Consider the following 26,796-nt stretch of genomic DNA (forward strand, 5'->3'; position numbering starts at 1 on the left):
TATGAAGAGAACAAAATGCACACAGCATTACGTTGAATAACTTAAGGCTAAGAAAGTGAAGTAAAGCATGTGTTTTCAAGTATTTAAACTACGTTTTGTTAAATGCAGAGATGGCTGTCAAGCCTTGGGCAATGTGATGCACGAACAGCACATGTCTGCATTTAGAAAGGGATCAGGTACTGCTGCTACTGGAGCTGCCTCTGGGGCAATCACAGCGTGTGTGGTGCTGTGGCAAATACTTTGTCTGTGTTAAATATAATAATGTATGAATCTTCCTGTGTTTGCAGAATAAGATGTATGTCCTGGTGATGGTTGATCCTGATGCTCCAAGCCGCAGCGAACAAACATCTGCTTACTGGAGGCACTGGTTGGTCGTGGACATACAGGTACAGTCAGTCTGCAATAACCTCTGCTCTCACTTCAAAAAAAACACATGGGTTTGGGTGATGGTGACACGGCCGGTATTTGTTATTGGATTAGAAACTCATACGGTACAAATTTATGAAGTAGTGTTTGCTTGTTTTTTTTCTTGAAAATTGTGCATTTTCATAATCTCGGGGTCTCACTTGGCATGTCTTGTGTTTACATCTGCACTGGGGCCGATCGCAAGGCTGAAAAATTATGAATGGTTTTTAAGCCTAACTTGGGTAAAAAAAAAAAAAAAAAAAAAAAAAAAAAGGATGCCAAGTTTGAAAAATTTAAATTTTTCATATCATGTATCTTGTGCAATAAATGCCTGTGACAAAAGTGTGGGAGTAAGTCTTTCTAAATGGCTGTGAAAGTTTGCAAGGCCCTGTCAGCAGCAATTTCCCTCTGCTGCAGAGAGCCTGGGACGTGTCAATGCAGGCGTGTGAGACTGAGATTGAGGAGAGCAGCATGCGAGGCGCACACTCGTTCTCCCATAGAGCTCCAGTCCCTCAGCTCCCCCTTCAGTGGAGAGATCTTGGCAGAGTGTCCTCCCTTCATCTGTTCCCCCAGGCAGAGCAGCTCCCCCAATGATCCACACTTCTCCATATTTTACACCCCCGAAATGGGCACGGCTCCGATCCCCTTATTTCTCTTCATATTTCACTCCTTTTTATCCATTCGTTTGTGTGTTTTCACATTCTTGCATTCTAACGCCAAATGCATGTTGAGTTGTTGATTGCCTCAAATATTTTGAGGTTTACAGACATTTTATAATCCCCCGGGAACCGAGAGATCAGACCAGTAGATTAAGACTAGTGGTCTGAAAAACAAGCACACAAAGACGCTTCAGCGATGTATCACTGCTCCCGTTTCATTTTATAAGGAGTGGTTTTACACTAAGTAAACGCCACATTGATTCAAAGATCCTAATGTGATGTATTTGGGATATATAGTTTAGTAAACCTACAAAAGGTATAAATTCAGCATTTTGTGATTCAGCTCCCTGGTGGTGTGCTTAAGAGATAATTTATGCAGCCACATTCCTGCTTGTTGTTAATAATCTGTGGATATTTACCTCATATCACTCACATGTATCACTAATATACAAAAAGTAGTAATTTCCACTTCACAAAATTGCATTAGGCATCACCTTTGCTTCTTATTTTTAAGCCCATAAAGTCTGTCTGGCTGCATGACCAGCTGTGAATAAACAAATGTCTTTCAAGTGCTCAGACAGACCACATTCTCCAGCAATTCAATTTCCTGTCACTTGTGTGGGTGTTGACCTGCGTTGCCCATGTAGCGATTGGCCAATGTGACGGGATGTTTTTCTGATTGTGACTGGTGGTTGGTCAGAAGGGTTAATGAGCCTTTTGAGTGATGCCACTGTAGTGGGAGGTGTTTAATTGACCAGGGTGTGTAGGTGACATCACACAACCTCAGTTTTGCTTTTTCAGATGTCGATGTGAATGTATTGGATTTTATTTCGGTGCAGTGGTTTTGATAGAAATTCAGGTCAATTTATGAATGCATATTGGTAATTCAACAAAAAAGACAAAAAAAAATAGTGAGTAAGTATGACTGACAAATGATGAATTTACTCTGTAATTTTTTTCCATTTGTTTACGCGGCAAAGATTTTGTATGACAACATGTTTACCATTTAAATGGCTCTTTATGGCAATGTGTGCGATTGTAGATGGTTTTGTAAAAGAAAGTTTCTTCAGCTGAGGTCAGGGGTCAAGCTTTCAAATGTCAAATGTATCAGGGTTTTGATCCTCACTCGCCAAACAGTGTGAGCTGCAGCAGACATATTTTTTTCATATATATTCATTAGTCCAAGGTCATGTAGTCTTGACCTAGTTTACAAATGTTTCCATAATTAGTGTATATTTTTTTTTATCAGTATCCACAGTTATGAAGAGAAAGATATCCTTGATTCAGCCGAGAGTGAAGTGATGTCAGGCTGGACTGAGCAGCAAGGTACCGCAGATTTACACTGATTCTCCAGCCAAAATCTCATTAGTGGAGCAACGGTAACACAACAAGGACACACTGGAGTACCCTGTTTGTTATAGACGCATCACTCCCCTCTTTGAGCTGTATTATGTAGCTAGCTCTTCACTTATCAAAACAGGTGCTGAGGATCCCCTCAGTATGTCGCAGCCATGCCAAAACCCTCTCGACAGAAGTATTTGAGAATGTAATATTTGTTGCTGCATAATGTACCGCCTCACATACTTGGAACTTTCTTCCACAACTATCGTGTAGAGTCTCATGAGAAGCAAAGTCTAGAAGTTAGAATTGGCTGTGAAAACAGGAAGGTTTTTCTGAAAAGAAAAAGAGATCAACAGAACACAGAACGTTTTGTTTGCATTTTCATGATAAAAGTAAGAAGTTATGGTATTTCCTTAAAGGGCTTGGGCTGAGTGGACAATCTGAGTAAGTAATGGGGAGGACCTTATACCTTCATTTTATGTCTTTTAGCCTGATTATCATTACAAATCCACAAATAAGGATAAGACTTAAAATATGGCTCTCTGCTTAGGAAAAACTTGAGGATATAAAGTAGGTCCTTCAGATCATTTGTTATTAATTACCTTAAAATGAATATAATAAATTAATTTACAATTTAATACATTTAAATATGTGATTTGGAAGTAGCTCAACAACACCAAAAGGTGAAAATTCTGGCAGTGCAAAGCTAAGATGGGCAGTTACTTTAGCGGGACTAGTTTAGTGGTTTTGATTCTTTATAACAGGACCTATAGCTTCTGTATAATTCCTGTGCCATAACAAACTAAAGTTCCAAATTGTGATTTATTTAAATTGATATGAGACACAGCTACGGGACAAATAACATACAATAGCTAAAGCTACAGCTTAGCTTTAGCTGTTGCAGCTGTCACTACCTCACCAGTGAGCTCTAACTGGATCTTGTTCTCTTGCTTCATCTGTTTGGTTTGGTTTTTAGCAGTTCTGTGAGATATACACTAGATGTTAAAACGAATGTTAACAAGACAAACTGATATTTACCACATTTTGACTGCATTTGGACTAAATATATAGTCAATGAGTTTTGGCTTCATTGTCTTATTTTGGTGTTTTCTAATAAGTCCATCTGGGCTGGGCTCTTGTTTGCTGAACACAGTAAATAACATGACTAGCTATATATTTGTGCTCGAGGTCATGCAAGTATCAACATACTGTACATTTTTAAACATGCAGAATAACCATACAAATACCGGTCTAAGACAATCATAATTTTGTGTTCATGTCAGGAGTCAAATCTTTTATTTAACTGTGTACATCACTTATCACATCATTACTTTTGACTGCCAAGAACAATTTATTCCAGCAATTAAGTGTAAACTGTGTGGCTGGGTGTCTTGTCTTCTCTCACCAGCTGTCCACTTTCTTTCAGAACTCATTATTAGAAGCTGTATGTGCATTTTCATTGCAACCACCCGTTTCCATTGACCCTTTGAGCTTCAGAAACAGTCATTTAGACTCTTCTGCAACACACGCTGTGTTTTTACATCAATTACCAAAATAACCATCAACAGATTGTTGTATCGCTCTCGATATCGAATTCCAGATTGTGAGCCTCTCCCTCCCTCTCTCTGCTCTCCCAAAGTCTAAATCAATACAGATGTTCCGGTATGGTGTTGCAGCAATAATTACTCTAACAAGCAAATCATTAGTACCTAAATAGAGTCCGCTTAAATAAATATAGCTCCGGATGTTACTTTTACTTGTTAATACTCTCATTATAGTTTTGGTACTTGGTGAGTCAACATGATGCAATATAAACTTGCAAAGCACTGCCGCAGTTAATGCTCTTTCCTACTATGAGAAAATCCGAGGTGTTCATTGCCGTAAAATCCCATTTAAACAGAGAAGTATAGCCTTAGGTTTTTATGGATGTAAACATGGATAAAGTATGAGGTGTCTCTCCTGAGGGGCTGTCACCGTGAAAGGTGCTAGCTGTTTGAAATTTGTAACTTTTTCTATATTAATGAGAAAAAGTAATATAAAGATAATTATTGGATTTTGTAAGCTCTAATGTTTTCTACAATAACATGCAATTTTTACTGTCTGTTTATATCCGCCGGAGGCAAAAGCTTTGAGGCTAGCTTTGTTATTTTTTCACATAGCTTCAGGTCTTTTCTGAGCGGAGATTTTAAACAGGAGATTTCTGATCCATCATAACCCGATCAGGCTGTTGTCACACTGTATCTTACTCAGTCAGACTAATTCTTCACGTCCAGGATCACTTCAGTAAGGTCTGTGGATCGGAAGTCATCATATGCTTGTTAACTTCCTCTCCCTGACTAATTGAAGGCCACTTGGACAGTTCAGCACACTCATCATTATGGTGCATGAGGGATATGCATGCTTTAACATCCATCTCTGTTGTATCAGCTCCCAAAGGGGGACCGAGCCTGTGTTCTGCTGCTGCTCAGGCAAATACAAACAGTGAAGTATTGTGACTGTATCAGACCAGCTGGCTTTGTGTTTGTGAATTCTGTGGCCTGCAGAGATCATCTGCTCCACACCTCAAGATGTCCGTTAACTGCAAACTATTAAACGCCTTGCAGCTTTTAATTCAGTGTGTAGCTCTTAAAACGATAGCTCTTTTGTTATTTTGTCTTTGTTTGTTATAAATTACTCATATTAACAGACCAAAACCCCCAAGACACATGGCTTTTAGGTTGGAAACTGTTGTTTGTGTCTATTATGTGATAACAAATGTGGCTCTTATTGTACTTTTTCATCATTTTGGAACGGCACATTGTGACTGCAAAGATAATACTTGTTTCCTAGTACTGGATGATTTAGTTTAGCTCGGGTCTTTTCAGGAGGTTTTGTCATAATATAATTATATTTGAAAAGTGCAGCAACAGTCCTTCAGTCAAGTATGGCTCACCCTCTCTGTCTTGTCATTTCTGCATATACATTGAGCGAGCAGAATTTATGTCTTTATCTTAAGTTACAGTTGATGTCAAGAAAACAGCAGAGGAAGTTGCAGATCATTACTATCTGAGCAGCACCAAATGATAGGATAACATTTTTAACCCCTGCATTCGCATTAGAGTTTGTTTTACAAAATACTTATCCAATATTGCAAATAAACATACATAATTGCATTGTTCTTTATCCTGTAATTATCCCTGCTGTGGCATGTTACGATTTAAGCGTTTATTTTTGACAGACAGCGGCCCCCATATGGAAGCCAAAAACAATCTCCCAAAGGCCAGGCGAACCATAGCTAGCTTCATTGTGAGAACAAAGAACCATTGGTATTATTCATAATTAAACTCTTATTGTGTACTCTGCTGAATATTTCCATTCTTCTGCCTCTCCTGCTCACTCTCATTTCCCCTCTCGCTACTTTGCACCTCGTGCTGGGAACATCTGTCTGGCGTCAGAGTGGAGCCTGGCTGTGCAGATTGGAGCAGGTAGAGGAGCACATTGTAGCCCAGCTAATGATGAGAGTGTCTGCCCTCTCTCTTGGAGGAGACGCAAGCTGCTGCTTCACGCTCGCTCACTCCACTCATACGCCCAGGGAAACAGATTTCCAAACATATGCAGTATGTTTTTAATCCAGTTGAGCACTTCATTTCCCAGCAAACACAAATAACCTTACGGGACATCCATATCTTATGACAAGGGGGTGGGCGCAAAGGAAGTGAACGATTTTCCTTTTTAATGTGATTTTTTTTTTTTTTCCCTCCAAAGTTGCTAAACATGCTCATAACCTAGGTTAACAGTTTGCTTGTTTATGGTTTCACAAACTTTTACACAGACGTGCCTCCTGGCTTCAAGTCATATGAAGCAACTTTATCCAATCTAAACTCCACTTGGTGCACCTGTTGTCATCCTTTCTTTAAACTTTAAACTGACAGGATAAACACATGTTCTTTGTGTTAAGTGTCTTAAAGAATATGAACAGATTGTTGTGAGGAATATATGTGTATACATTTTTATATATATATAATTTATATACGTGCAGAAGTAAGTAAGTAAACTGAGAGTTTGGCCAGAACTTAAATGTTCTGCGCTGTGAGGGTATGAGCTGAGTATACATTTAAAACTTGTTTATTCTCTGTATTCTATCTTGAATTAGTTTGATCCTGATAAAGTTGACATGCAGGTCATTTTTTTTTTTTTTCCTAACAATTCAAAACCTCCCTTGGTACGAGTCAACAATAGTCCTTAACATTGAAGCGCAGCTGGAGGTGCTTAACATTTAGAGCATGTGCTCATCCTGTCAACTACGGTCAGACAAATGTCAGAGGTGGTACTACATGGAGTTCAGCTTTTGGAAGTCATTCTCTCACTAAACCTCACAGCCTCTCAGCCATGTTAGGATGCGAGTGTGTGTACGCTTGGATTTTTTTCAGCTTCAACACGTGGCCTTTTTCAAGGTTGTAAACTGTCACGTGTGGCTGTATGTGGCTGCTGTCTATGGATCTTTGTGCGTATGTGAAAGAGTTGGAGAAAGGCTAACTGAACAGAAATGCCAGCTTTGTACCTGGACGTGCTGTCACTTGTTGTCTATGGTGATTTGCAACATCTGGACGCCGCTGCTTTTGTGTACAAACAGGCTGTAATATTATCGATTTTATCTTACTTGCAGCTTATTAACTAACAGGTTCTTCTTCAGTGTGGGCTGCTGCTCTCACTGTTCTCTGCCACCTAAAGGGAGAATTACATAAGAATCCTCCGCTCAGTTGTCAGCACCATCCTCCGTCCACATACAACAAACACACACACAGTTATACACACACGCACAATACTGTAGCTGATAACCTACCAAGCCTCTTTCCATCTCTATAACAACTGACCTCGTTGCTGTTGTTGCTGTGGTGAGATGATTGAGGTGGTTTCACTGCATGAAGAACGTAAGCTGCTCTGGTTTCCTGTCAGAAATCGTGAACACTGTTTAGGCAGCAAGTGAATACTCATCCGTAAATTACAGTTTTTACATGTTGCCTAATATTGTTTTCTCGGAAGCCAAATTGCAATTGATTTGCAAATATAGTGTCTTTCTCATCGAGAACAAATTCATATTACATCTCTTACACATTTATTTTATTTAAGGAAGTAGGTGTAGTGTGTGTCAGTGTGCTGCACTAATTTCTAGCCTGCACACAGTCCTGGATATATCACGATTACTCTCCAAGAAAACAAGGACAACCTGGAAAGCCCTCTTTGATCCAGTCTGTCACACTGTAGCCTAGTACAGGGAAAAAAAAAGGAACAGATTGGACCTTATCCATGTGAATGCAGTTTAAAAAACCAGTAGCTCTGCACACATAAAGGCACTTCTTTTAATATGTGCCCCCTTTCTTCACACCCACGACCATTGTGTATAAAATCCTGTTTTTCCTGAAAAGATTTCTAGTCGCAGCCGCAGACAATGTTCCCCCACACAAGCTGTCGTCTTTGTCATACCCCCCCTCCCCTCCACTTCAGTCAGTAAAGCAGGATCTTTGGCAGTCGGCCCCCCGTGCGATTTTGTGTGTTTCAGGGTACAGGTGGGGGGGATTGACGGAGTCTGCCTACCTGTTCCCCTGTAAAGTGGTCAATTTTGACAGACATGGGGGGATGGGGGGGGACAGGGGGGGACGGGCACGGAAACCAGAAGGGGGGAGAGAGGGGCGGGTAAATGAACAAATGTCAGGGTTAGTGGGGGGTTGCTGGGGCTGTGGAAAACGCTTCCTCTTAGGGGTGTCTACTGATACGGCACGGTGAAGGGGAGTGAGGCATGCTGATAAAAACACCTCACTAACAATTATGCTCACCTAAAATAGCCCTTACTTAAGTATATGGCATGCTTGCCAGTTAATTGTACACAAAAACAAAGGCTTCACAAAAGACCTCCTGCAGCCAACGTATTTTCTTGTATTTTGGCATGATAATTAAGCGTGACAGCTATGAATGCAAAGTTGGCAGATATTATAGTGGCCTGTCTAACTCTATGTACTGATTATGATTGTTCGGATTCCAAAAGTTATACTAAACTATACAAACAGAAAACAACAGTGTAGTGCAAATATCTATATTGTATATTAAACGAATAACTGCAACTACAGTGACAGCTCAGGTCATGTATAATAAAATGATGCGCGCTCACATACCAGGAACAGTGCAACTGGATTACACTGTGAATATTACGATACTGAGTACATCATAGTTACTGAGGCTTAGTGATGCAGGTTTGACAAATAACTGTCAGTGTTAACAGAAATTATAGAACAGATTCTGGCTCTGTTTTACCAACATTAAACAAATATTGTGCCTGTTTCTATGAATACTACGAGAACGTGACAATTACTGACAATGTACAATAGAAGAGTCCATTCTTTGCAGATTACAGCCCATATCTGCTCCCAACCAAGCAGCTGACAGCAAGGGGATTTAATGTCAGCGTTCCTAATATTCTCAAGAGATAATGCTTTTTGTAGTGGCAAGCGAAAAGCCACCATCAATACAATATGTTCAGTGGAAGCCAATGCTTTATCCGTGTTACACTTGAATAATTTGAGTACGATTGCTGCATTTCCTGTGAATTGTTCTCTGGATTTGTTCAACTTGTACTTATTGATAGGCTGTAGGACTAACAACCATAAATTCTACTAAGACCTCTGATCTGTACTATTGACCATTATCATAGCCAAGAGGTTTCTTACAATGTGGTATTTTTATGCTACACTTGGTGAGAAACCTGTTTACATTCCAGGGTGCCGTATAGTTCACTTCTCTCCGCAGCTCAGTCGGATTCCAAAGCACTGTATAGATTTCTTTCAGCTGATGAAATTAAAAAGACAGCAGTGTGTGTGTGGTGTGCCTTCCAGCAACGCGATTTGCCTGCGAGTTCACGATACGGGTTGAGAGGGGAGTTCCTTTGGGGGGGATTAAATAGCTCCCTCTCTTCCTTCCCTCCTCCCCTGCCCTCCATACTTGCAGAACACAAACAGCTTGCAGGGCTGTACAGTACTTGTACAACATGTTTGCCACAGTGCTGCTCACAGGTAACAATAAGCCAAGGTCAGAGGTTAAGAGGGATTGTGGAGCTCGGATTCTTGTGTGTTCCTCTGGCAAACATTGTGCACACAGGCACAGGAAACAGTGCCCATAGTATAGCTGGGAGAAAGTGAGAGTGCGAGGCAAAGAGGGTGAGTTGGCTCGGTCGAGAAGGGGGTATGGAAACGAACAAGACCAGGGCTGGTTTCAAGAAGATATGTTAGACTGGTCTATAAGGTTAGGACAATCTTAGTTTGGCTCTTACTTCAGTGCCAGTTAGGCAGCTGCTCAGAAATAAACATTGATATTAAGCTTAAAAAGAGCTCCGCTGATTGTAACAATTGCACCTGCTGAAAACGGGCACTGTCCTCTCCAGAAAAATGACAGCATTGGGTGTTTGTTCAATCCGCTTAAAGACCCATGTTTGTGTAATCTTCTTATACGAAGAACAAAAATGAAGTGCTCAAAAGTGCTTGAATTTGTCTGTTTTTCATGTCCTCCTACAAGCAGTCAACGTATGTTTCTTTTAGTCCTAACAACACTATCTGAACCAACACAATGACTTTTTTGATCCGCTAGTTTGAGTTACTCAAAATCAGTGGAGGAGGAAGTATTCAAATCTTTCACTTAAGTAAAAGAAGCAATACCACAATGTAAGAATACTCCATTACTAGGAAAAGCCCTGCATTTCAACTTAAATAAAAGCTTCATTTATTTGATTTTATTTTGCTGCATTGCAATTAGTATGATGTTAAAGGAATATTACCACAGATTAATGTGTAGGTAAGTTTCATGTTGTAGATGGTTAGGTTGAGGTTAATTTGAACAATTTTGTAAATTGAGAGGTAGTTTATTCTGTAATAATGCATCATATTTTATAAACTGGTCATATGCCTTATTAAAATCTATAGTGTGACTTACCATTTAAATGAACATCTGTTACTTTTAAGCTTTTGTCAAATGAGTTCACAAGATGCAGTCTTAACAATTACTGAAAAATCGATGTAGTGGAGAAAATAGCACAGAATGACAATATTTAAGTAAAATACACTGATGTTGAAATTATATTTTTGTACTGCACTCTATGTTTGTCTTCAGCGTAGAGGCAGCAGAAAACATGCATTAATCAACTAGTTTTGGTTTAGGGATTTCAAGGTCAAGTAACAATATCATCTGCTGAAAAAATGGAAGGTATTGCAGATGCTTGTAAATAAAGTGTTGTTTTAGAACGTCATGTAATTATTGAGTTGTTCCAGAATAATTTCTGCACTCGGAGTTCATTTACAGCAAATTTGTTTTATCTGAGTTCGTAGAAGTTTTGCAGATGAGGAACGCGAATATTGTATCTGAACTCTGTGAAACCAGATCTCTGCCTCCGTCAGTGTCTTTGAATGGGAAGGGGATTAACCATTTAATCTCTTAATCATGCCCGCTGTATGCATAGTTGGTCCCGTGCCTAAAACCTCTGTCCTGATCAGATGTATCGTAGCCACCTTTCACAATGATTCCATCTAACTCACAGACTAATTCAGGTTAGCGCAGGCACTGTTACACATGTTCCTCTCTAGCTGTCAGTATATTATACCCTTGGTGCCCTGTTAAAATGAAACCCAGACCAATGGTGCATAAAATGAAATGTGGAAATATTTAGATTTCCAAACACAGCTTTTTTTTTTTTAAATCCCTCGTTCACACAAATGTATTCAGAATAAAGGCCGTTGTTTCATAACATGAATTAGGTTACTGTACATTTTCCACAGTATATGTTCCCCAAAAGTAGGAATTAATAATGAAGATGCTTTTTGGCCTGAAATTGCTATTCCAACAATTATGTACTTAGTTTCTTCCAACAAATGCATTCCACATTATTGTTTTGCCTCATAGCAAAGCACCTAAAAGACTAAAACCTTTCATTCCAGCAAAGGCCGCTATTGGTCACCGTCAATAAAAGCATAAAAGCATTTATTTCCCACGTTTGTCAAATTAACAGCATACTCCATCTCCCATAGGACTTGTAAGGTTCATTAACCTTTCTGTGAAGTGGGACAGGTTTCCAGCAGTTACCATAACCTCTGTCTCGCTCCTGCCTCAATTATAATAGAAGAATTAAACATCCAGCGATTCAAAACAGTAATGCTGCCTCTTAAATCCCTTTGTACCAGCTCTCAGTTGTTAATGACTAAAGACACTGAATGAACTGTGGAGTTATCAACAGATGTAACTGTGGACAGAAGCAAATCAAATGCGTACTTTTAACAGCCGGGATTACTGACTATACATGTACAGTTTTTGTTTGATGCTCGGATTTGTCTTTCCAAAGTGATTATTATTTTTCTTTTCATGGTATGTTGTCTTTGGTTTCTGTGAACAACATAAAATTGGATACATAAAACTGTTATTATTCATTGGGAATACTTTGCTACCATTGAGTGGAAATACTTGTGGCTCTGAGTTAAACAATTATTACAAATTGCAGGACATTTCACCAAAGTTTTCCTGTCTAGCAGCACTCTGGCCCACCATTGCTTCAAAGTCAAAAGAACAGACTGACCTTGAACTAATTAAGTGGTCAATTACACGCCTGTTGATCTCTTTTAATTTCTTAATAATTAGATTAATTGTGTGGGCAAAGAGTTCGTTCTTTTGTCCACCTACTCCTACTCCTCCATCATCCTCCTCATCTCCCTCTCGCTTTTAATACTCCTACTTCATGCACAGCCCGACATGATTTTGATGCTCATTTATTTTGTGTCACCATTCACGTCTCGAAAACTACTTTAATTCTACACCATTGAATGTTTAATAAGCTTAAACTTCCTCTCCTGCCCCCTTACATCTCCCCCGTCCCTTGACGTATTAATCAGAATCCAGCACGTGCCTGCATGTATTTGTGCGCATACAGCTCTATTAACATCTACCCATTTACCATCTCAGTGGACTTCTCGTGTTGCCGGCAGAAACCGCTGTAGCCACGGAGCAGTTAGGCCTCGCGCTTGTGTCTGCGTGTCCTCTGATGCTACTTGTAGTCAAGCTCCGGCTGGGATTTTCCAGTGCCACCCCCGTCAGTGGGAAGCCCTGTAAGGGGACATGTCAGCCCCTTGTTTGCTTGTTGTGCTGATGAAGCTGGGGGTGGGGCGAGTGGGCAGCCTTGTTCAGGTTCCAGGATTCCCTTCAAATGAGTCAGCCAGCCCCCACTCAAACCGACTGTTACCTTGGGAACTCAGGCTTGGGCTTCCCTCAACAGTACTAAAGTACAGACTCATCAGCCCCCATACTCACTAACACACACACACAGTGGTTGTAAGGGAAGCAGCGCCCAGGTTGGGTGAAAATTAGCTTATTAAAACGTTCCCACTTTGGCCTGTACTCTGCCCTGTTAGGCCCAATCTGCTCTCTGAGAGTGAAATGACCAACCCAGCACGGCCACTTTGTTAAAGCGTATCTCTAATGTATGCAAATTAGACTGAATAGATGGGTGTGATAATGAGTTTGGGTGGCTAGTTTCTTAGACCAGTGATTTGAGTAATAGTATCCCTGCCTACTAATGAGCAAGACCAAAGACTGTAGGTTTAGTATGTCATAGTGTGTCATGTGAAGTCAGTGATGGCTGGAGGTCACAACTGGGTTGTTTGTGTTTCCAACTCAGGTTCATTACCAAAGCCAAATGAGTTTCTTTACTGAAGCCATTCACTGAAGCCAGGCTATTGTTAAGTGGGTTAATTTGTTGATGCACTGAAGCAGATCAAGGGTGACTCCCCCACTGGCTTTAACCCTCGCCGGCTGAGGCAAACGCACCCCGCTCAGACGCTCCCCATGAGGCTTCTCTACCAACCATCCACCCCAGACTACTGCCCTTTAGGCTTTTACACAACTACCATGACAATCCATTGCCATCAAATACCATTACAAAAAGTTTGATTCCAAAAGGGTTATTTTAATATCCATTTTCTTAAGGGAAATGAAGCTGTTAGTTTGGATAATTTTACTTAAATTACTTTTGATTTGTTTGAAAATTGAAGTAACATTTGAAGAATTGAAGTTGTGGCTGTCAGTTTTTGCTATGGTTTGATGCCCTCCACAGATCACATCTGGGCTGTCTCAGAGGCAATTTCCACATCCTTGCCGAGTATCAGGTCATCAAGACACATTATTATTATCATTGAGCAGCAATGTGTCTCAATCATCCAATATCACTGCTCAGAACAGGAAGCTAAAAGGACAAGGCAAGAAAAAACAGAGAGCTCAGAGAAAGCCTCATCTTTGTAACCAGAAATATAAAGAGTAAACAGACATGTAGCAAGTGCTTTGTAGCACAACTGGAACACACTCGGTGTGCGCAAGGTATACCTGTATGCTGTTAAAGAGAACAACGGACTTAAGAGTACCAGCCTCTGATCGGGGTACTGCCTGAACTGTTAGCTTTGTGACAGATTGAGATAAACCTGTGTCTCCTGCCTCTTCGGACACGACAGAAAAATCACACGATCATGAGTCACTTAGTATTCTCACTTGTTGAACAGTCTTTTGTCTGTAAACTGTTGCATACAATGTTAGTAAACTTAGTCATTATGAAGAGTTATTGTGTTTGTTTTTTTTTGTCTTTATCAAGACAATTATGTCCCAAAGTTGAGCAGTGATGTGATTCTCTCTCCCATTTTGGGAAAAAAAAACTGTGTTTAACCTGTAAACCGTGAGTTTCTTTGTGAGACACAGACTTTTAATTCACAATAACCCTGCAAATGAATGGGCTGATTACTGAGGCGAAGATGAGGAGGTAGTCATAAGCACTTGGCTTGAGTGGAATAGGCGAGGAGAGGGGGGAGGGAGGGATGGCTGTGGCGGTACAAGTCCAGCCTCAGAAATAGAGCTGTGAACACCATCTGTCATGCTCTCTCTCCCCGTCTGTTAGCCTGACTGCAAGTAAAAGGGAGAATGATGCTCTCAGAACTGCATTAGAAGAACGTGGGTGCTGATTGTCGTAGGTGTGGGTTTACAGGGTGTGCAAGGGAGGGGGAAGCGGTGGATATACAAGGAGGTGCATGAGTAACTCTTGCTGACAAAGGGAAGCACTCACCCACACAGAGAAGGAGAAGGGTTGTTGGGCAAGTGGGTATTCCTGCTGAAACCGCACCCCTGCACCCACCCACCACCTCTTTGTGGACTCCTACCTATTGACTCTTGTCAGAGGATTCCTAGCGGAAGTTATGTAGACACATTATACAAACACACTGTTCATCTCTCGCCCGAAGATTGAGAGAAGTTAACAATTCATGTATAATGTTAAGTTTAATTTCATAGAGTGAGGAAGTTCATCTCGATAACATACCTGCAGATGTTGATAGCCACTTTTAGACCAACTGAAAGTGCATCAGTATCCCATCTCTTTTTTTTTTTAAGTGTATAATGATGGTAATAGCACTGATCTAAACAAATTCTGACTGATTTTATGGATTAAGAGAAAATAATGGTCCAGATCAGCAGTGGTTGTGCTTCATTCGGAACAGAGAGACAGATTTTGTTGCACTGAATATTGGTGGTTGGAGTGCCAGGCTATTACGTGACCCACAGAAAAAGCTCTGCTGCATAGCTTTTTCTAGATATTCAGAATTATTCATCGCTCATAATGTGTAGGTTGTTCGGGATCCTTTCTGCCTTTGTTTGAGTCAGAGTGTGAAATAGTCAGTGACACATGAAGGCAAACTTATACCACGGTGAACAGCAGGGAGGGGCAGGATGAAACATGTCGGACACCACAGCTGGACACACATAAGTTACTTTACCAAAGCGAAACTGACTCCCACATTGATTAGAGCAAAGACAAATGAAGAAATATTTCAAGAAAAGAGCGATACATGATATATTTCACCAATTTTTCGAATGTTTGAATCTGTTGTATTCCACGATTGCCCGTCTCAGGCAGCTCAGAGGTCAGGGTCAGCTACACAACAGCTTGCAGAGACTCTGTCTTTTCAAGGGTAATTTCCAAGGGCACATGTTTTCCTGCAGTAGTGTCTTGAACCCAGGCCCTCCATTTGAAAGGTGGTGTCCCTATTCACCATATACAAATGTCATAAATATATATCGATAGACTTCTGGACAGTTACAAATATTTAGCTTAACTAATAACTTTGAAGAATTGCAAGATTTACTAGCCAATTAATTCACAGTTCGATTTAACTTTGAATAGATGTGGCCCTTTGATACTTTCTATTGATGTTGACAGGATTTATATTTGATATTTAAGGGTGAATTGACAACCGAGAAAAAGATCAACCTCAAAAATGTCCAGGTCTACCCAGATCAGGTGCCATGATTTCTCTCCCACTGCTGTTTATTGTTCTTAGTCTCTTACTGTGTATCAGAAGTAATATGCCAGTTGTCTCTAATGTCTTCTGTTGAACGATTTAAACACCCTTATGCTTCAGCACAAATCATATTGACACTTTCCGGTTCTAGCTCTATGTCAGTTGCTGCTTCTCCCACACGGCTCCGTGTGTGATTCACTTTCACAGCTACAAGAATGGGTATCCCCCTATTATGAGGATGCTAGTCGCATTTTATTTGCCTACATAACTCTCATATGACTGTTACATTAACTCAGTCCAGGTTATCTAAGCCCTGCTCTGTTTAGTTCAGTAGCTTTTGAAAGAAAGGGCTTGTACTCAGACTCCCTCAGTGAAATAATGTTGATACGTTGAAGGACTTTGTAGTGCTAAAATAGCATGCCATTTTCTCAACTGTGGTGGTATAATTTAAGTCATCTGCAGTCATAGTGATATATTCAAATTCATATTTCAGTATCATAAGTAAATATCATATTTTTTGTCATTGAAACACTGTTTAAAATGACTTGACTTTTCATGTCATCCTGATATGAGCATTTCCTTCAATATATAAAATACGTATGGGTTGTTAACTTTTACACAAGAAGAGCTTAAAGATAAAATATCTTTCTGAACTCTTGTAACAACGTGCTTGTTGGTGCAACTATTACTTAACGTGTCTAAAACAGTCCAAATCATGAATTAAAGTCAGACGTTATGGTATAAATTTAGTTCAGTGAATGAACATTAGTTTGAGACTCATGTATATTGAAAATGTACTGCCACATTTAGAAAATAGTGTATTTATAGGTAAACAGTGACAGTGTGTTCCTGGGTAACTGCATAGATAATGAAGCAAGTTCTAGTCTTTTTCAACTTTCAGCTGCTGAAATGACATAACTTGTAAATTTTCCAACAGCTGAAACACTGACACAGTTGCTGCAAGCACTCTGCCGGGCTTTCTAGTGAAGATACCCGTGTTCATGTTCTGCTGCTTTTCTACTCAGCGCTTCAAATTTAAAGCATTTCTTTCAAAAACAACTAATGCTAGAGGATCTACGTTCTAAATCTTCTGTTTTGAATTCATTAGCAGCGTTTTTCACATTTGGCTTACGAGTAAACACACTGTTCAGTATCGCTTTTGTACAAACCACTGTTTTCTCTGACACGGGCATTATGTAATGTGGCTTTTATCTGCTGCTTGAGGTCAAAAAAGACAATCCAAAAATATAACTGGTGGTGAGCATAGATATTGTACAGCAAAAGCATTTCACTATTCAATCCCTGAGTATGTGTTTGAAATAAATGACTATTTTTCAAAGAGATATAAAGCATTCATACACAATACAAATATGTACATTACACTGGGAAATATAGTAACAAGCAAACCCTTACTTCACATCAGGCTTTCCTCCAATACCTTTATTACATAGACTTTAAACCATAATTTATCTTTCATATATCTGTTTTCTATTATCTATCAACATAATTTATACTTTTCTCATGACATCCATCAGGTTAACTTTCCTTATTTTGTATCTGTGTTTACTCTCAGCAGACACTGAATTCATTCTAACACAGTTATTTTTAGTGTATGGAGTGTATGGATACTCTTCAGTGTCGGGGGTGTGGAGTATCACTCTACCTTCGATTATCATTCGTCAAAATAATCACATTATATTTTTCACATATATTCAGCTAAATTCATTTTATATTTCTGCAAGGATTCTCCAATGTTGTGGTTGTTAGCACTGGGGAAGGTTTTTTTTTTTTTTTTTTTTTTTTTTTTAAATCTAATACAGCTCTGTAAGGAACAATCACACTTCATCTTGGATCTCTTGTGGGTACGGCAAACAAATAAATGATCAAGTAAATCTTCAGCACCAGGTTTTTCATGGGCACGGTTGCAATAAGTCATTCTGGGTTTGCTTGCCTTAGGTCAAATTAATTAGCGTCAAACTGTGATGAATTCCAACCTAACAAGAAATGTTTGACTCATTTGAATCATCATTTCAGTTTTCAGTATTTCTACTCCCTCGTTTTTGTCTACTACTTAGAAAAAACTTTTTTTTAGTTGTGTGTCTAATTGTATAAAGGACTGCAAGAATAAAAACCCATACTTTAAGATGGACCTTTTTAAATAAATACAATTAACACAGCAAGTGGCTGTCAATCATTTAGTGATCAGAACTTTTTATACTCCGTGTCCCACCCCCACAACGAGGTCCCTGAGGGAGGCTGCCCACTATGTGAGAATGTCCTGTAGATTAGTGTGAGTGAGTCCGTCACTCCCCAGTGAACATTAAGGGTCAGTGAGCTCAACACTGCCCTGCCCTGTCTCAATACTGTGATACCTGCTCTGCTCTGGAATAGAAACCATAAGCAGTAAACAGTTTTTGTCATTTTTACGTGAATATTATTCGTATGCTATTCCTGCATATTATTGACTTGTCTTTTATTATTTGGTACAATTTCAATATTGTATTCATTTGATGTTTTTTATACTCTATGCATTATAATGAAATTAAAAGGGCAAGGGGTGCCGTGAAGAATGAGCGAGAGCCGAGCATTGGGATGTGGGAAAATGTTGCACACTCAAATGTTGACTACCTGTTGCTATGGCAATGGGTTTGGATCCTGCAGGCTGCAGGACTCTTGCTATTTCTAAATAAAGCTTTTTTTCTCACTGATCTGTGGATGGAGATGCTCACACTTGAAACTAATCTTCTGAATTCTATCAGTCAGTGTAAACACTCTAATACTCACTGCTGAATGTCCTAAACAGTACTTACAGGATTATAGATAAGACGATGCACAACAGAAGACACTTACTTTACCGCTGATAAAATACTTACATGAAAAAGTATGGTACAAATAATGCAAACTGATATACATAAATGTATCACTACAAAGTTATGAGTGCATCTTAGTAATTCTTGCATAGATTTACAGACACACTATACAAAAAATTATTCAAACTGTTTTTACCATGACCATCCCCAGTCAACATTTCATCAGCTGCCAGGTGATAGCTGCAGTATTCTTCTTTTCTTATTTTTTTAAAGTCAAACTGTGATTGATCCAGTGTAAAAGTCATCTGTCACACGTATGACTACAAAGCAAAATAAATATTTCCTGGTTAGGAAACATTGTTACGATCGGAGGTTTTTTATTGTCACTGAAATAGGAAGATTAATGTCTTTCCAACACTTTCAACAGTGTAATGTGAAAAAAAGAGATCATAGTTACTGAGTGTAAAATGTGCTTGCACTGTTACCAAGCTGACAAAAAGACATTATTGCTGTTTGTCCTGAATTTGTTCTTAGTTGTCCAGATCCCTCAAGAGAAGTGCGGCTTATTGTTTCTGTCCTCCTACAGTCTGTATTTTATTTGCTTCCATCTTCAAGCAAACTGAAATTTCTGCTTAAGGATCAAAGGCAAGGAGGAGAAGAGCCCCTTGTCCTGCTTGTCTTTTGTCCCTATTTGCTGTCTAGTAACGCAGTACTTTCGTCATCCTGCGGGGGGAGCCTGTGTGTGGAGAAAAGGACAGAAATAGGTGCTGAGACCACATACTCCTCTGTGATGGGGACTTCCACGCTTACCTCAAGTGGGTTTTGGGCCATTTCACAGACAACATATTTAGTCCTTCTCCTCCCACTCAAGGATGCAGCCGTCTTGCAGTAAATAGCCGAGTCTATTAAACAAACATGCCTGTGTACGATTTACAGTGTGAAGCGCCTGTGTGTGTTTCCTGGGAACGAGTTTAAACTGACAAAAATACAGTAGAAAATGCTCATGAGAAACATCCTCGCTTCACATCAGGTTACATGATGTCTGTTTCTAGGCAACAGGAAGTTGATATACAATTAATAATATGGGAAATTGGAAATCTTCTCGGTGGTTTAATTTTCTTGAGAACTGTCTTTTGTCTGGGAATTACCTCTTGTCTTGAGATATTGATATAACAGGATCTTTTATATCAAACTTTGACATATTTTAACCAACAATATTGATACAAGTCTGTAGTGGATCTTCTTGTAACTTAGAATTTTTTGATTTACTGGCAATAAATGATTGTCTTTTCCCAAACATCCCCTAAGTCTCAATATGTATTGGCTCTATAGTTGCTAAAAAAAAAAAATCCCTTGCTATGTCTATATATGTCTAATTTCCTCAATGTACAGCAGGACAGATGACAAAAAAAATGGCTCCAAATAAAATGTATTTGACAATGAAATGGCCTGTCGAGTCTCTTCGTGGTTAGGAGGACTGACCACTGTGCCGTGGGAATACACAACTAAAGGAAGAGTGGCATCATGTTGTAGGAAGCAGTGTAATGGCCCACTGTACTGTGTTTGTTGTCAAATTGTTTGTTTTTTATGGCCATTTTTAAACAACTGACTATGGGTTTGGCCCAAAAGTAAACTAACTGTCTTTCATGATTTGCTTCAGCTGACTCTGTTTCTAAATTACCAGGGCAAAGCACTCAAGAGAGGAGAAAGACAAGGGACAACACTCACTGGTAAATAGGGTTTTCTACGGACAATTCATTGTGTAATCTCAGTTACTGTACTCATTACATTTAGGTTTACTTTAATAAGAAAGGTTTTTGTCACTCTTTAATGTTGCGTAAACTGCACAGTGGGCTGTGGTACAGTTTTACATATTTAGTTGGAATAATTCCAAAATATTATTTTGGATTGTTGTAGGAATACGCTTTATTATTATTAATTCAAAAGTATTTTTTGTATTATCATTTACAGTAAATTAACGAAACTTTATTGTTATCTATGTATAATTTAATGGATCTACAGTTACCACCGGTTTAACGTCATCTAAAAAAGATCCAGATGTATGACACAGTGATTAATATTTTGAAACCTTACACTGCGAAAAGAATTGGGATATTTATGATTTAGCCCACTGTGTGTCACTGTGACAACAGTATGGTGTATACTGCTATATGATATGTCACTGCATTCTGATTCTTTCCTTTTCCATTCAGATTATCATCCACCGACACCGCCACAGAAGTCTGGTTTTCACCGCTACCAGTTCCTTTTGTTTGAGCAGCTTCCAGACAAACCAGTATCACTCACCAAGCAGGAGAAGTTGTCCCGTGGTAAGGCCTCCACTCACCAGCATCTTCAGTTTGTTGACCACTGCAGTATCATCTATCATATATCAACAGTGACCAACACAGTTAGTTGTTGAATCAGCACTAGAAAGATTACAGCAAGGCACTCAAACTCTACATTCGCTCTCAAATTAACCCCATTGAAGGTTTTTCTGGTTTTAGATTTAGTTTGCCTCTGTCCGTGACACTACTGAAGCTTCCATTACTCGTGGTTGGATTTATTGTTATAGACACCATCTAATCTTTAATCTTAAAGCCCAGTTTTCACTGTCTCTTCGTTGCGTCTGGACATGCGTCATTTTGCATCATTCACAATTAAGAGGTTTGAGTCAAAGCATTCGGAGTTGCTTTAGGTAGATAATTTTCTTCCAAGTGTTTGAACTTAACAAGGGAAATGTTAATGAGGTTAGTGAGTAAGTCTGCTGCAGTGTTAATGCCTGCGGGGTCAAGACAAGTCTTATTGGCTCCCACGCACACCTGCACGAGTCTGCCTGACCACATCTCGTTAACCCCCGACAAACCTGGAATCCCTATCAACCATGTCAGTGTGCGTGAACAGCCAATTTAGGTTTAACCTTGATTATGGTTGATGTAATTACTCTGTCTTTTTTGTGTTTGTGCCTCTCAAAAGTCAACATTGTTTGTCTTGCAGAGTTCTTGTTTTCTTTATACTTTTCTTACTTTTCCATCCCCTGAAGTCTGCGGGAAGGTGGGCAACAGCACTTGGATGCAGAGTGCAGCACCTCACAGGAGGCGTGTCTGTCTGTCGGTTCTACTCGGGTCACAGCCAGTGATTTGAGGGGAGTTCAGGGCGGTTTGAGACTTCAAGCGCTGCGGCCGTGAATGAGCGGCGCTGCCAGTCTTCGCTGTTTGAAGTTTTGACAGCTTTGTCAGCAAACAATCCCGGCACATTAGGTTGAGGTCTGTTTGATGTTGAAACCTCTGGAAATAGAAATGTCAAAAGAGATGTAGTTTGTAATAGTTTACGTTTCCAACTCACATTTGGGCAGGTTGAGATTAATTCTTATCACATTGGTAGGGTATTCACTCTGTCACAGCTGGTTAAGCTGAGGAAATAATAGCATGAATAAAAGCTTGCTATTTAGAATATTTTAATATATTTTTCTAATACATTTTTGGTGCAAAATAAACTGGAGCAGACTCATTTTCTGCTACTTGCTCCAATACCGTAGTTATTACCCCCACATTATGAAGCAATTGAACTGAGTGGATCCACCCATCCTTAATCTACTGGATGAGTTTAACTCCCGCTGTAGCACTTCCTCTCTCCTACAAACTGTTCTCTCTATTCAAGGGAAATTAAATTAAGAAATTTACTCTTGGATAATCAAATGTTTCATTTGATGGGTCAATTCTAGAGAGAATAACTGTCCATGTAAACAGCATGATACAGAAATGCTGTGTAACAAATTATGAATAAAAGCCCAATCACGGTTTGTGATTTTACAGTAGTTACTGGTTCGGTGTACCTGCTACTTTATTATTGGCCTCCACTTGGGCATGAGCACGGTATTCCCACACAGACAAGAGGAACGGAGGGAATCCCATGTCTCCCCACCTCCTCCGTTAAGTATGTTCACTTATTAGCGTCTGTCCACCCTCCATGTGGTATGACACAGAGAGCATTTTTCATAGCCCATGACATTAATTGATGTGATTTGCAAAGGGAGAGCATTTAGCCGTGGGTGGAAGACTCCTAATGATCATTTTCCACTTCCAGTAGCGCAGTCATTGACTCAATTTCATCTCAAATTTGTTGTCTTTTTTCTTTTCATCTCTGACCATCACTTAAGTAATAAAGGGGTTGAACAATCAGAGGTGGAGCAGGGCTGTTGTGTGCAACTGTGGGAGTCTGCTGTGCCTCCTGTGTTAAGGTTATGAATGTGGGTCAGTGAACTGATGGAGACAGCTGGTTTGTTATACAAGAAACTACAGGGGGGCTGTGCTCTTGGCACCGGGCAACAGGGGCGTGATCATAGGGAATCCCCATTGCTCTGGTCCAGGAAGGCTGTCCCTGACTAGAGGCTGCCCCTGTGCCAGGGTGGGGGGGCAGGCGTGGGCGCTCAGACCCTCGTGATTCTTGTCAGCCACTTGGCAAGCCCTTAATATGTCCTGCGACTGTTTAGTGCCGACGAGTCAGTTTGTCAAGGGAAACAGTGTTACAATGGCGGGAGGGAAACCCTGAGGCCTTGAGCGAGACCATGTCGTCTTCCTACACGTTAGTTTACACTTAGACTGTTCTCACATCCAGCCCTCTGTCTCCTGATTTGAACCTCTATAGCAACTGTAAATTGATCAGAAGCAAAACTGTTATGAGCGCAAAACAACAAGATCAGAATTATTGGCTAAAAAGCAAAAAGTGAAAATAAGATATTGATAAAAATCATCATAGTTTTCCTTTATTTATTTGTAAGGGAAAGGGTGGAGGTGAGGATCACGTTGTGTGAATGAATGGATCACAGTGGAGTTAGCTGCTGGATCGTACACGTTGCTCATCTTGCCTCCTAGAGCCCCTACTGCCAGCTCAGCACACTCCACAGTAATTGAAGCCATTTGCAATGTTGCAGTGTGGTAATGGGCAGATCCATGTCTACCACCCACCCACAGCCTCTACCATTAATCAGAGCTGCGTGGAGTCAAGAGAGCCAGGATTTGGTTGCTACAGCAGGCCTGAGTTTCAGCCAGAAGTCGGCTGCCTTAAAGGAACACAGTGACGTTTTGAATTTTGGCTGGTTGTGTGGTGTTTTTTTTTTTCACATAGTCTCGACAGGTTCGGCTAAAAGTTTTTTTTTAATTTTCCCTCAACTTCCCGCGTCCATGAACAGCTTTATCATACTGTCAAAAGGTGTCAAATCCGGCTGAAATCAATAATTCAAATAGAGCTGAAAGTTGGTTGTAAAAAACAATTCTGAGTGATAATTATTCGCTAGTTCCAACCTTTCAGTTGTGGTGATTTGTTGTTTTTCTTTGTGACTCATCAAGAAAATAATCAAACAGTAATTCATGATGAAAACTAGAAGGGCATTCAGAGAGTGATGACCCATGCCAAGGCCAGTAGTCCCCTATTCTGTGATTTGCAAATCGGCAACTACAAAACACTGCCAGATCAATAGTCTTCAATTTATTGAGGGCAAAAAAATGAACGCATGCTCAGCTAAAATCAGTGTACCCAATCTGTCTGATTTGATCCTTTCCTTGACTGTGGACCCGCTTGCGTTCAAGATTCGGATCTGTGCTAGCTGCTATTTTTTCTTCTAACTCTGAAAGTGCAACCAATGTGTCTGGAGATAATTCCAAAACTATTAGAATGGTGTTGAAATATTTACATCTGAGCTGTTCTTGTTTTGAACTATGAGACCTCTGTCCCCGTGTCCATAATGACTGCTTGCTGTTTTAAGTTTAAGCAAGTAAAAAGTGAAGGTGATTGTGATATGAGTCATCCTATTTGTTGAATGGCCTATTTTTTGTTCACTATTGAACTTCACCATATTTTAAGATGTATGGCATCTAGTAGGCTAAATGTTCTATCTTGCAATCTTAATGAGACTGAAAAAAAATGTATGCATCTGCTACGTGATTGGCATCCACTTTCAAATTAAATGAGTTCATCCTTGGTCCACGTAACACCCTTTCACAAAGTTTCATGGAAATCAAGTCTTAAGTTTTTCCATAGTCCTGCTTACAAACAGACAAACAAACAACATAAATGGCAAATTCATTGATAATTATAATACATGTTTGTTGAAATCCTAATTGTAGCCCTTAATCTCTGCATACCTCCCTGTGATGCTAAATGTTTTTTGTAATTGATCAGGACGAGCCAAGCCCTGCTAATAAACCATTCAAATAGAAAGGAAGGACAAATACAAAATCTTTCCCTGAGAGGTGAAGCACATTAACCAAATATAATTCACCATGAGACATATCCCGCTAAAATTGAAAATGCTGTGTTGCTATGTTGACAATGGGCCGAGCCGCGCAGTGTGAGGCTGTTCCTCGACACAGGTCCCTCCACAGCTTAAATCTACCCAACCGCTGCATCTCTTAGCGAGACATGTCTCTGTTCTGTGGCTGACCCCTGATCTCCGAGAGCCTCAAAGAATTTTCACATCATGAAATAATGATTACATTATGGATTAATATTGTTCTGAATCTCACGCGAAGAAGCTCAGTCAAGCTCTTACCCTGATACGGCTCCTCTGACTCTCCTGCAATGAACAGGATCACTTGGTTTTGAGTATTTCTGAGACACTGTAAGAGGTTTAACAGGGACACCGCCCACACCACTAAATGTAGCAGTTCTGTGTCACCTCACAGCAGTCCTGATCTTCCTGCCATACCCAGACGAAGAAGCAAGGTGGAAACAAAAGGAAAGGCAGGAAGACTTTAACATCGCCCTCAGGTCCCACACTATCTGTCCTTTCCATGAGCAGGCAGATGGGAGAGGTGGAAACACGTCTCTGCACTACAAACAGACACCAGCCTATTTTAAGGTCACTTATAAGTCTAGGCATTTGCAGGGTACCAGCCAGTGTGATAGCACCAGATATTGTGAATTTGCCTCCTTTTGGATTGTGCCCAATGATTGCACAGCTTTAGACAGGATTATGTGTGTAAAGCCTTACAAGCAGCGCCTGGTTTCGACTCTGTTTGATCGTTACTCTATAATAAAATGATCTTCAATATGACTCTCTCCATCGGAGAAAATGTTGCACTACTGCAAGGCAGGTTCTCCGTACGATAAATGGAAAGAGAAAGTTTGAGTATTTATGCATGACTGTCATAAATCTGCCACATGACTTGTAACTATGTCCCTGTATTGAGTGTAAAGTTTGTCCCCCTGCTGCCTCACCCCTCAGCTTTCTTTAAGGTGCTGCCTCTAAGGGGTAAGGGACGTTACTCTGGGCATGCAGGGGAGTTTGGGGATCTGCAGAGGCGGTGCATTATCTGCCACTGAACCACAGGCCAGAGGGGCCATTGGGGCCATGCCCTGTCATACAGAGGGGTCACTTGACTCCATTGCCCTCACTTGATTATCAGAGGGCTTTCTGCAGGCAGTCCTCATTCACAGAGAGGACCTGGTGAGATTCAGGTACTCATCTGCTCATCTCCCAGCTTTTATTCATCATCTTCCCCAGCTGAGCTCAGACCCTGACCTGAACTTGTGGCAGGCACATCGCCGTGTCTGTCTCATAAGCTAAACATGTAGGGAAAATCAGGAAAAATATAGTTATGCAATAATTTGTCAATGCCGTCATTTTATTTTTAAAATCCTCCAACTGGACACATGCAGATAAGTAATTAAAGATTTGATGGGCGTTAAATGCAATGATTTATCCTGGAAAAAGCCTGAAAAACTTGAATAAAACATTTTGTCTGAAATGTAAATAACTCCCTCTGATTTGTTTCTGTGGAGATGGGAGGTGATGTGCGTGGCGCTGCCAGAGAGTATTTCTTCTCCCATATCTCCTCTGAAATGCCGGAGGATACAAAATGTGGCTCCCTGATGGCAAAAGCAGCCAGAGAGAGTGCCTGTAAAGCAGCTGCAGCAAGAGGTCAAAAGCAGTAATTTTTCTATCCAGGCATAGTCAGATTTGACCTTTGACTGTGAGGCCATTCCCTCTACAGATTTGGACCATTTCAATTGTTGGCTTTCTTTTCAAAAGATTAACTTTCCGATGCTATTCTTGAGCAGCTGTTAATGCAATTACTCCACACACGGAAATACCAGAATGTCAGTGATTCCCTGGATTACAGAGCAAAGCAGCGAAGCATTGTCTTCCACACAGTCAAACATATGAAGATGCAGACAGAGAGACACTCTTTCTTTTTGGGATTTGTTGAAGTTTGCAAGTTTAAAGCATGCAGGGTTTTC

At 40.2% G+C, this 26,796-nt stretch overlaps 1 protein-coding gene across 1 annotated transcript in view; it reads left to right on the plus strand.

Annotated features, from left to right (window-relative positions):
• The window catches only part of LOC138192042 (phosphatidylethanolamine-binding protein 4), a 50,518-nt gene that overhangs the window by 21,363 nt on the left and 2,359 nt on the right, over positions 1-26,796 (plus strand). The window contains exons 4-6 of the mRNA XM_069139210.1: positions 288-386; positions 20,240-20,285; positions 20,769-20,885. Of these exons, the coding sequence (XP_068995311.1) occupies positions 288-386; positions 20,240-20,285; positions 20,769-20,885 (262 nt within the window). The remainder of the gene's footprint in view (positions 1-287; positions 387-20,239; positions 20,286-20,768; positions 20,886-26,796) is intronic.

Source organism: Embiotoca jacksoni, unplaced genomic scaffold (assembly GCF_022577435.1).
Source record: "Embiotoca jacksoni isolate LCO1_2020_lvr unplaced genomic scaffold, fEmbJac1.0.p SCAF_8, whole genome shotgun sequence".
In the NCBI taxonomy this organism is placed as follows: domain Eukaryota; kingdom Metazoa; phylum Chordata; class Actinopteri; family Embiotocidae; genus Embiotoca; species Embiotoca jacksoni.